Source organism: Lingula anatina, chromosome 4, assembly GCF_051362555.1.
Source record: "Lingula anatina isolate TDL-2025a chromosome 4, LinAna3.0, whole genome shotgun sequence".
In the NCBI taxonomy this organism is placed as follows: Eukaryota; Metazoa; Brachiopoda; class Lingulata; order Lingulida; family Lingulidae; genus Lingula; species Lingula anatina.
In genome coordinates this window covers 19,828,439-19,840,797 of record NC_141770.1, presented here as the reverse complement: position 1 = coordinate 19,840,797, position 12,359 = coordinate 19,828,439, and the positions used below count along the sequence as shown (strand labels likewise).

The 12,359-nt window shown below is 39.4% G+C and overlaps 1 protein-coding gene across 1 annotated transcript; it reads right to left on the bottom strand.

Annotated features, from left to right (window-relative positions):
* Window positions 1-199: 199 nt before the first annotated feature.
* Window positions 200-11,430, bottom strand: LOC106161149 (uncharacterized). Its single transcript, XM_013538016.2, has 5 exons — window positions 11,246-11,430; window positions 5,794-6,239; window positions 2,234-2,392; window positions 1,673-1,771; window positions 200-1,321 (listed from the first exon to the last, which is right to left on the bottom strand). Exons 2-5 carry the CDS (start codon window positions 6,049-6,051, stop codon window positions 1,241-1,243), a joined length of 597 nt encoding a protein of 198 aa, XP_013393470.1. The 5' UTR covers window positions 6,052-6,239; window positions 11,246-11,430; the 3' UTR covers window positions 200-1,240.
* Between the last annotated feature and the right edge of the window lie 929 nt (window positions 11,431-12,359).

Below are 12,359 nucleotides of genomic sequence, written 5' to 3'. Positions count from 1 at the left end.
TATGATTGATCTTGTTTTATGTCGAGGCACGTCGTTTTGTTTCTGTGCTATAAAAAGAATTCTGATATAAGATAAATCTCAACTATCACAATTATGCCACAATGCCAATGGGGTACACCATGGGTCATTTTGAATTTTTTTCAAATCCTAAGTTTGGTGCGCTTTTTATCCACCAAGAGGAAAAGGTTCAATGAGTAAATCACAAGAGAAAAACATTGTTTTTTTATTAAAAAAGATATGTTATTAATGACAAAAGCGGTCCATATCCACAAAAGAATAACTAAAAATGCAGATAACAAAATCAACTGAAATCACCTCGTTTTCAGACCATTCAGCTCAAAATTGATAAATCATCAAATGCAAATTGCATAGATATCGTCCATGTTGTTCTCGCAGAGTCGGCAGACGATTCCGGTGACGTGTAACTGAAATCTTCGTCGACCTGTCAACATCTAGAGTCTGTTTGACAGAGTAAAATTAGCCCGAACATTTTTAGACCAATGTTTTAGACCCAGTTCCCATACCTAGATCGAACTCGCAGGATCGACCCATCTCCGAGGGGTTTCTCGCTAAATTGCATTCAGTTTAAGCGACTCTATATCTGGCACGCCTACTGAAGCTGTTAGGGGTAATTAACCATCGTTAAGCAGCTTCGGTAGGCGTGCCAGGCATCTAAGTCACTTAAGCTGAAAGCAATTTAGCGGGTCGACTGCCACTGAAAATTCGACAAACGTGTTGTATCCTTCAAACTGATTAAATTACTATTCCTGTCAAGAAAGGTTATAATTCATCGAGCAACCTGAAGAACCCTTTGCATCATTGCTGTTATTCTGATACAAATTGATTAATACCAAAGTGTTAGGTTTATCTTCTCCTCTGTTCGGCACTGCTGACAACTACATGTATATGTACTAGTAGATAATGCATTAACCAGCTGTAAGACATTTCAATATGAAACCTACTGCCTTTGAGAAATGTCATGTCCTGTAGCTACACAGCATCGTATTTTGACAAATGCCAATGTCGTTTTTTTTTTGTCTTTATCTTAAATGTCAGTCGCATGCGTGCGTGCAAAGGTATTTCGGTTGGTTTCCTTTGACTATAAACAACCACATTCATTTAACACAACTGGTCTCCAAACAGCTTGTCGTTTGTCCATTTTCATGGATGCATTCATGCTGGGTAACCCCAGGGAGATTCTATAACGTTTCTCTTTTCTTGTCTCCTTCCTTGTCCTTTTTCATTTAGGTCCAGGTAGACAGAACATGATGAGGAATACGATGGAGCTACCTAGAGCTAACGTGTTCAGAAAACCAAACACCTAAAAGAAAGATATATATGCACAAAATTGAAAAATATTCATATCCTTTTATGCGAGTGAATGCAATTACTTAATTCTGTTTGTGATTTGAAAACTAGTGAGCTTGCGCCTGCAAGTGAGTCAGTATTTTTGTATTTCTATAAATTAATTTTTGATTTTAAACCATGTAACCTGCATTCACACGTTAAAATCATGACAAATAATAAAATACATCCATAATATGTAGATAATCGAATAATCCGCAAAAGTGACTTTGGAAAATGCAGATGTCGTGCATATCATTTTAAGCTATATTTATGAAGAACATAATAAGTATGACAAATTGGTGAATGGATTTTATTGAACACCTACCACGGCAGCGATGTATGCCGGCCATCCACCCGAAGTAGCAGCTAATAGACAGGAAACGACGAGATACGCTAAAGACGCTACGATAGAGAAGATGATGTCCTGAAAAGAACATGACACATTATTTAAAATTATTTAAAATCGACGCATAGGACTTCTTTCAAATTTTTTATAATTCTCAAATATCCCAAAGAGCCACTGGGGCCAGTTCGTTGTCCGAGAATAAAAACAAAACAAATTTCATGATGTCGGTCCTACAGGTGTAAAGAGAAAAGCCATGATCTGATTTTTTTCTACAATTTCATGACATCCTTACGTTTAAAACACTAGGAAACAATGATAACTGTTGTAATCACTTCTAAAATCAACATAATGTACTTACATTTTATGATTAGACTAATATCAAAGAAATTCTCTCCTTATTAATATTGGAATGACCAGAACCAAACCAGTAAATAGAAAACAGCTCGCGTAGGGGCCCTAATAGCCATAATAGCCATAATATTTCATGGCGTCATTTAGGCTATAACTGGTTTAGGTCAGCTAACATTGTAAAGTACTCACAAATTTAAATATATATTCCATTATTCTGTCCTTTCTGCTGACTATGATGATGAATGTTAAAAGACCTTCGAAGAAGACTATGATTGCCACCGATAGGAAGGCCTGCGCGCCGCCGCCCATTGCCATACCGCTACAGCCTATACAGATGATACCAAATACCTGGAAATAGTAAATCATTTAATGGGTTAACATGTTTAAGTATTTTACCAAAAGGAATTCATTAATGCATCGCCGCAGTTACTAATACAATGACAACTTCTGGATGGGGGGGGGGGGGGGGGTATCGGTCCTTTATTTTATTACACAATGTTGACGGTTAAATATATCAATATAAATAAGAGAATGGATGTAAACAAAATTACGTTCTTGAAAAAAAACTAAGAAAATGCGACTGCAACATATTGGGACTGAAATGTAAATTGAGAGCGAAGGTGATCCCTGGATGAAAAAAAGTATCGAAATATTACTTTTGACTAAATATCTTTTTTGAGACCAGGTGGTTTATAGAGGGCAGACGCAGGGTACATTGTGGTTTATTGTGAACGTGGTAGAAAGTGGGCGGGAAACTTTAAGGAAAGGGCTAAGGCGGCACCTTTTCGGTATTTCATTTCACAGTTCTTTAACGAAAGAACGCTGAATAGTATATTAAGAATAAATCACTAAATAGCATGTCATTTCCCTGTAGGAAATACTTCTCCTTTTTTATCTATAGAAAATACCTGGTTTTCTCATACTTGTGCGTCCATAGATGTACTTAACTCAATTACACATATTAGACTTGATACGCCAGATAGGCCTATAGTAAATTGAACATTAAGACCGCCAATTGCTTTGTCAACTTGGTCCTAAATCTTGGCAACAAAAAAGGAGATTATAACTAATTTGTCATGGTGGTTGTGGAATGCTTCTTAGTCTGTGAGAGATTCTGTCATTTCCGCGGTTTCAATAACATGTCACTAAAATATCAAAATATAAACATGCATATGCCATTGATAGAGGGAAGAATTCGTGGCAGAATTCGTAATGCGTAATTTCATGGAGACATTCACTCACGAATAAGTGTCTATGTAGGGAAAAGTCTGCATCTATTGAAGTTGGGTTCTCAATATGATCGAGGTGGCGTAAGGATCAAATGAAGGCGGGGGAGGGGGGGGGGCATTGAAGAGGGTACAAACCTCATCTAGTGACCTACAGTGGTGAGTGTCGTGGTTAATTATAAAAATAGACAAATTAAATAGCCTCGTTCCTCTACTCATTAGTAACTTCAGAATGTAAAATACCGGCTTACTATCCTTGGTGCAGCCGTATTGATGTTAAGAGAGAGAGAGAGAGAGAGAGAGAGAGAGAGAGAGAGAGAAGGAGAGAGGGGTGGAAGTGATGGATATCAAATTCTGCAAGGTTGGGAATGATGGGATCGCCTCTGAAAAATCTAACACCTCGCCTATGTTTCTTATTTGATTTTAAGGATTTACGACAAACCTTTATATGTTTTTTTTTTGCAATTTTATTGTAGCAGCAGCAAAATGTTTGGCCAATCTACATTATACACGTTACTTATGTTTTGACGATTTACCAAAGGATTATCATCTTTCTGACCCACTGACACAGAAGATGACACTTTGCATGTACATATCCCTTGAGCTTGATATCATGATTATTGCGAGGAGTGAAGTCTTTATCTGTTTGGAAATAGTGGAACGCAAACACTTGAACTTTTTTGTCAAGCTAAAGAAGAAGAACGTTTCTAACTATGGCATTTTCCGAACTTTTAAAAATTTTTGAATAGAATAAACAGAAAGTGTAGATTGATAAGTACTGATTTGAAAATAAAAGCACTGTGGCGGAAGGGGAAGTGAAGGGGGGCTGGAATTAGGAGGAAGGAATAGGTATAAGACGGTCAGGATAAAACCAAGTGGAAGAGATAGGCATAGGATGGGTGGCATGGGATATAAACGAGCAGTAGGGATAGAAATAAGACGGCCGGGATAGAGATGGGAAGATGGGATAGGAAAAAGGAGACTGGGATGAGACGAGGAGGAAGGATAGACGGACTGGATAGGGCTCAGAATGAAGAGATAGGAATAAGACAGACGAATTAGGGATCAAAGAGAAGCTCAGAAGGGGTAGGAATAAGATGGAAAGGATAGGTATAAGAAGTTAGGAAGGGTATACTGTAAGAGGGATGAATGAGAATCCAGAGGGATATAGAAATGCTATCCACATGTCATTAGGTAATAGTTCTCACTAGTAGGCCCTATTCAACAATACGCATCTTTGTCCCCAAGTAAGTCAAGCAAGGGAAAGAAAATATGGTGATTTTATGACCCCTTACGCAAAATGCCTATAAAATTTGTAGGAATTTTTTGAAAGGGACCGAAAGGGAATTAGTCGTCAAGGTCTGGTGCAGCCTGGTTGCCTTCATGCACAGCAGTGACAGTATACAGACCTACTCGGAGTACACCAAATCTGACCGCAATAGTTTTAAAATGGTCGGTGATTTACTAATCTCTCCTCCCATATCACACGTAGAAAGACTGATAAGTGCAAAACGTATTTTTGTTTACATGTCGAAAATGAGATAATAATTAAGACATCTTTTTGAATGCTTATATACATTAGCGTAGAAACATGTTAACAATGACCCCATTCAGAATAGGGGACTAACCGGTCCGAGGATCAAATATGGCGACCCACAACAAAGCTTATACACACTGAATAGATATCCCGTGGGGAAGTATTCAAGTGGGTCGGTCATATTTGACCCTCGGACTAGTTAGTCCCCTGTTCTGAATGGGACCAGTGGGTACATGACAACAAAGTAGCAATAACAACAAAGAAGAAGGCGAAATTGCAAATGCGATTTAAGGAAAAAAAGACAACGAGAGCTTTTAGACACCCAGAATATCATGTGACTTTAAAGTCCACGTATGGACCAATGATTCACGTAACCAATTCTATTTTGCATTACTTCTTTGTTTATAAATTGTGTGTGTTTTTCAAATTCTTTTAGCAGCCTTGGACCTGGTGGGTGGGTGGATAAGGGGGGGGGGTTGAAATATGTGACGGGTGCGATCAGAGAAAGAATCCACCGCCATTATCTTTACATCTACCGTGTTCAACATGGCATACATCTTTGACCAGTGGCTGAGTCAGTGATATGCTTAAGAGGAAATAACTGACCATTAGCCTGACCGGCATGACAGGAGTAAATGATTTGGACACTGATAATGGGGGGTTTCAGCAGTAAACAACAAGCTGTGGCTCGACCCTGGTCTTAACACAGTCAACGATAAGGGGCGGACATTGCAATTGGCTGTGTACAAGTGCGTGCACACGTATATACCTACTTTAAATGCACGTCCCTTGGGGAGCCAAAATATGGTAAAAATCATTCCAGCATTTTTTTAAAGAATTAAATCTAAAATCACGATATATTTAACGTCTTTATTGAACCTCTGACCCTTTGTAAGACATGCATGTACGTTAAAAGATTATTTTTTATTAAAAGTGTTGCCGTTAACAGCCAATAACAGAAAACAAGTCCCTAGTGTGATACTCACCAGTTGAATGATTTTTAAAATCCCAGGCGGGAAGAAAAGATATTCATCGTTGAATTCAAAAGAAAACAGAGGCTTTAACTCCCTCTGTTGGGTCCCCTCGTTTCCTTGTGCGGGGACACTGGTCGTCGACTGCGCAGGAGTAGCCCCAACACCACTCTGGGGTTTGTCACCTTTATTCTCGGTAGGTTTTGTCCTTGAGTCCCCCGTCGTCTCGTCCTCGATTGTCATAGCCTGGTTCACTGTTCCCCAATCCGCCATTTTGGGCGTTTGTTCTTTTTCCCTTAAAGCACCCTCAATGTTGCACGCTGCCTAGTAGCAACAGTATGAGTCAAGGTATAAAATGTGAAGTGTTTGAGTGGGCTAAGGTACACTTTCTCCCGCCTCCGCAGATAACCGTCAGTCCTCCCGGCGTACTGATAACTTGATGCGCTTTTTCTTCCTCTACCCTACAAAAGCAAAACCATTAAAGAGCGTAAATATCTAGTGGAGGTCAAAGACGAGGGCGAATTAGACCCTACACGCCAATCAAGTGGCTGAGAAAGATATAATTTACTGGTACTAGTAGCTTTCAGCGCCATTACAAGTGATGGTCGGCGGATTTCAACCGACCGTGAAGAAAGATCTTCCACAATAAAATGATATACTTGCTTTTTCGTTGACATTATTCTTATACTGGTCGCCATCAATTTTAGCGTGTGTTTTTCTAAGCCGATCTCAGGGTCCCATTTTCAACAGATTTGTATCGGTGTCATCTAATCAAATTGGCTATACATTTTCATTTTTTAGAAAATTGTCGCACATGGAGTGCTCCTTGTGCAGCCTCGTGGGTAATAGAAATGTCAGCACAGTTTTGACATATATGATACTCATAATAAATCACTGAGCCTCTTTTGAATCATATTAAAAACTTTAACCTTTAAAATTTACAATATATAGTTCACTTACTGGTACCATTCATACTATTTTGGTATACATAATTACCATAATTTGGTGTTGTTAATAATTAGACAGTAGTCTTCCTCTAGGTGCTTGTGCACATTCTTTTTGTCTCCCCTCCCTCTCTCTCTCTCTCTTTCTCTCTCTCTCTCTCTCTCTCTCTCTCTCTCACACACACATTCGCGCACACGCACACATAACATGATCCGCCTAAACATACCCATGCACTCGGCCGCGGGATCCTAGGCCCATTTGAATAATTAAGCTTTAAATCGTCTACCGTCCATGACCATTGCACGTACAACATTAATTATTTACATGCAATTTTAAAAAAATTTTAACAGGAACAATTAAATATATCAGGATTAAAAAAGTTCCTCCGGAGTTCGGAGTTCAGGGCAGGCTCCCTATGCAAACACAGACTCACCCAGTAAGATAAAAAAGCAGTTACACTAGCTAGTTTGTGACATCTTTGCACTAGAGTGATAGAGTTCCATCATCAAATGACATGTAGTACAGTAGGGTGGATCGATCGATTTCAATCATACTAAGCATGTTGTGAGCGCGTCCTTGATAACCTACTTTTCTCACACTTTTACGAGAAGTAAGTTTTCATTTAATTTGCTGTACCCTCACAGCAAGGCCACCGCCGCCTTAATTTCCCTGGAGCATTTCATTTAGACAAAGCCCTGTTGGTTTCGGCGTTTCACCATTAATCTACCAGGTTATCTTGAAGTGGCACCTTTCCATTATTTCCGTATATGCCTCTTATATATATAACCTAACTTCCGAAATTCCCGAATGTGCCTGTCTTGTAAAGATAGCCTTAAGTTAACTTTGCAATACCACATATTTTAAAACAGCAGGCCTGTAGACAGCAATTTCAAAGGGGGGGGGGGGGCTTTTTCTGTAAAGATGGATCTTTTAACCGCAAAACCTACGTGTGTTTATAGAACCTAGATCAAATTCTGATTCAGAGCTGATATTTAACAGGCTCTTTAGAAACCCCCCTTCCACCCCCACTCTTATGATGAAGCGCTTGATTTTTAGTTTTCATTAAATCTTTCTTTTGTGTTTTTATATCTTAACATGTGATCTTCCGTCTTAAGAGCTTGTATTATGAGCCTTATCTTGCCTTGGGCTACACGCGTAATGCTTTTTTTGCCCTAAAATACATAAAACTGGATTTTTCACACACAAATGTCTAGACTGTGTTTTATTTAGAATTCTTTGCTCTTTGATTTTGTTAACCTGCCGTTGCTTGTTTCCAGTACTTTGGGACATGAGAAGATCATAGATACACGACTGTATAAACTTTCCATCCTTCCAACTTTGTACGGCGCCACTTATCAGAGGTCAATTAAACAATATTTCACAGGTCTAACCCCAGGAAACCCATATATATATATATATATATATATATATATATATATATATATATATATATATATATATATATATATATAGTAATTATCTTCATTTATCTTCATAGCAAAACTTGCAATTGTCGTAGCATTTTCTCCCTCGCCTGTGTCGCCGGTGAGCCAGGCTTTGGCCACAGGGATATAACAAATTTGCCTTGTTTTGCTCGGGACGTATAAAATATAGCAGACAATGACAATTTAACTGTAATGTGTGCGGCGCAGGGGTGGAAATTTGTTTTGTTGTTTTTTGTTTTGCATGTTATAATGTTATTTATTTATTTATTTATCTTTTTTTTTGTGTGTGTGTGTGTGTGGGGGGTGTTGTCGGGGGGAAGTGGGATACCTCAGAAGTTAGGCGATGGGGTAATAGTCCACTGTGCTCACTCCCCCCACCCCAATTCGTTGCCCATTGTGTCTTTATCGACATACTATAGAGTACAACGCGCAACTTCCTTTTTATATAGCGTGATTGTTTCACCCTGTTACGGACAAAATGGTAACGCACGGCGTGAAATTTTGCGAAATGAAGAAAGATGCCTGGAATGCTTTTGCTTTTATATCAACTGAATGCAAAGGTTTGTTACATTTCACGTGAAAGGAGGTGTTCATAAGTTGCATGGTTGTTTTTTTTTTTTTTTTGGACTAGGATACAAATAGTACACAAAATCTCTCATTCTCTCTCTGTCTGTGTTGTTTGGTGCAAAATCCCAAACTGAAATAAACTTGAAATCAAACGAGCCGTTTGACGATTCAGGAATCACCATGAGTAACTTAAGTCACAAACAAAATTATCTTAAACCTTGCAAATGCATTGGTTCATTATTTTTACATAGCTCATACACATTCCACGCCTACGCGAATGGTCTCCAAGAGGTTATTAATGTTATCATGGTGTTGTTAGTGCTGTTAAGATCATTATAGTCTAGTTGTCAGTTGTGTAAGTAAGTTGTTTTGACGTCCATACGAACATCTAACAGTCTTACTGCGACTTTGCGTGTTTTAAGTGCTTATAGTAAAAACGTTATCAGAATTATATAGGAAACTTTTGTTCTCTCTCTCTCTCTCTCTCAGCCTCCTGTGTTACTTTTGGCAAACAGTGCCACACTCAACAAGGGAGAATGATTTAACAAAGTGAGCTTTCTCTAGTTCGATAGCCAGCTTTTTAAGCTACTAGCTCAAGTTTAAACATTTAGGACAACTTGTGTCAAGCTGTTTGATAAAAGCGCATCAGCTATTAAACGCATGACTCGACACGTTTCTTTTCGTTTAAATACAAAGTATTTCCATACAAAAACAAACAACACGGTGTAGTATATTACAGGAAATTCATTAAGTCACGCTGTCCCGTGATATCCGCCGTGACGTTACAAGTGGTAGTATGATGCTAATGACAGTCCTGCGTAGTTCTACATACCCACGGCACGTTAATACTACGATCAGCGTTTGTCTCTGCATTATAGAGGACTTTGTCACTCAAGGTATTATGTTCCACAAAACATATGGACTGACACCGTTTTTCTGCTGTGCCTGCCACTGGTGATATAAATTTTTGTTTTGTACGTGATTCTGACCATATGATGTATGTGGAACTTTAAAGTTCTGAGTTAGAAAAACGTATGCCTCCGTGGCTCTCAGATAGAATCTTTTCTCCCTTGTTTTAAAAAGGGGTGGGTCATAATCAGACGTTATGATTCTACTTTAAAATGAATATAAAACTCCCCTACATTACAGGTAACTGTTTGATTATTAATAACATGATAAATAATGGATGTGGCCTATTTTGAGAAATTTCAATGTGTAGACTCAACATAACACCGTTTTCATTACAGCAGGTTGCATACAGCTACTATAACTATCGCCAATGAAAGCCAGGTGAAGGGGTTGTTTGCGTTAAAACATAGCAGCGTGCGTGTTAGTTAATTTGTCCTTATACATCAAGCTAGATGACTAATGTGCCCTTTACACATTAAATCGTCTACAATATCGGGAAATCTTGCCAGCCGTCTTGTACCTGACTAACTTCCGCCCACCGTACGTACTTGCACTCTTTATTCCCAGCCGTCCACAGAATAAACCGGTGTGTGTGTGTGTGTGTGTGTGTGTGTGTGCGCGCGCCTGCGCATGTGTGTTTGTGTGTGAGACACCGGTGTGAGGAGGGGGAGGGGGGGTCAAAGCCAGTAGCTCTCTTTGAATCGGTTGCACATATGTAGGTTGTTCATATCAAGGAGGGCTACTGGTTTTGACATTGATCGTTAGTACATGTAGTAGTCTACAAAGGGAAAGGGTTATTATCTGTGACATACAGTGTGTGTGTGTGTGTGTGTGTGTGAGAGAGAGAGAGAGAGAGAGAGAGAGAGAGAGAGAGAGAGAGAGAGAGAAGGGGGGGCAGGCCCGTAGCTAGCAAATGCATAAGGGAAGTTCTTCTTCTGAAGATGTGGACCTTAGCTTACAGGGGAGGGGTAACAATAAAGAGCCCAAGAGCCACAGTCATTAGCCCTCGATCGGTATCAGGGGCAACTTACACCGGTTGCATTGTACACAGGCAGTAACTTAATAGACATGTATGAGGTTATCCTTTACTGCATACAGTATATACTGTATACCCATAACAGCATTGCGTGTCACTTATTATTAAACCGCCATGATTTAATTGATGATACGTAATTTAAGGTATTGATGGCGCATACATCAATATGGAGCAGTTGCCAGTTATTATTGTATACACCTGCAAATACAACCACGTAGTGCTATGCGTAATGTCACCGACATTCCATTCTATCTTTTGAATCACCCAGTTCATATCAGGGCTTGCATGTAGACTATCTAAAGACATACATGGTTTAATATGTAGCAGGCAGTAGCACTTGGTCGCATTGTAAAACATACAGGGTCGAGATCAAGTTAGAAATACCGGTGAACACGATAACCGGCAGAGTAACTACACGTTGAAATGTGTAATAATTCATATATTCACTGAATTCAGAGAGGTAAGGCAAATAATATGACTATGGCCTACAAGCACGTAACACACGTCTAGACGTTTAAAACAAGGAGATAAGTATCGTTGCTTTAAAACAGATAAATGCACTTACCTGACTTAAAACGTCGTATGAGTTGGTGTCTCCCCCGATGTCTGAATGAAAAATGTGCACCCGGTCTTCAAATTAAACAGGTAGCCAATGACATGCGCACGATCACAGGTAGGTTATAAGCGTAATCGGTTAAGTCTATCCGCCGGGCGCGCCTTTTTCAGAATCGGGTCAACTCAGCTGACACCAAACATAAGCTTAACCAATCGATCTATTCGGAATTGTGTACCTGTTTGATTTTGTTTTGTGGCAATCTGGTCGGTTAGTAGGCTGGGGACAAAAGCGGCGTTATGCCTTGACCTTTTTACGACAATACACTCAGTGGCGTCGTTGTTGATTCAGCTCTGTACTGCGCTGGTATTGTTACAGCAGATTCGATAAAGAAGAGCAAACAATCTCCCCCGTGCATGACATTCACACCCGGGCTTTACAAATCACATTTACATGCTACACCGACAATGCTAACGTCCGTACAGTGTTTGCAAACTGTGCCAACACTTAATTAAACAAGGACTACGTGCACTTTGTTTTCACCTTTAATTAAGATTTGATGAACCACAAGAGACCGATAGGTGCCTGGGTAAACCAAGAGCTGGGTTCTACCTCCACTTTATAATAAGCCTCCGTGACTAAGATTGCATTACACTCCGTTGAATTATTTATTATAGATTTATTATAGATGTCACATATAGTACTGTTGTAAGCACAATCGAGAGAGAGAGAGAGAGAGAGAGAGAGAGAGAGAGAGAGAGAGAGGAGGAGTGGGCAGGGAGTTTTTTTTTGGGGGGGGGTTAAAAATGTGAAGTAGCTTGCGCCCTCGTGCATGTCTATATTTTTGCACATCTGAATTCCATTTGCATTTATCTAATACAACTATTTGTTGTCTAAATATTTTCAAATGTGGAAAATGCACCAATGAGAGAGAGAGAGAGAGAGAGAGAGAGAGAGAGAGATGAAGAGAGAGAGAGTTTACTTATTCGGTACGTTTATCTAAGTTGCATCCTTACCTTCAATTGAATCTATTGGCAGAGACCTGTACATAACGTTAATGATCAATGCGAGAGGTGCATAAATCCTTTTATTCATGTACCCGTACCTGTTTTTCCATCGATTAATT

Coding starts and splice junctions, on each gene's coding strand:
- LOC106161149 (XM_013538016.2), bottom strand. CDS start 6,051: ATGGCGGATTGGGGAACAGTGAACCAGGCTATGACAATCGAGGACGAG. Junction 1,772..2,233: donor TGGAATATATATTTAAATTT/GTGAGTACTTTA, acceptor TGTTCTTTTCAG/GACATCATCTTCTCTATCGT. Junction 1,322..1,672: donor CGGCATACATCGCTGCCGTG/GTAGGTGTTCAA, acceptor TCTTTCTTTTAG/GTGTTTGGTTTTCTGAACAC.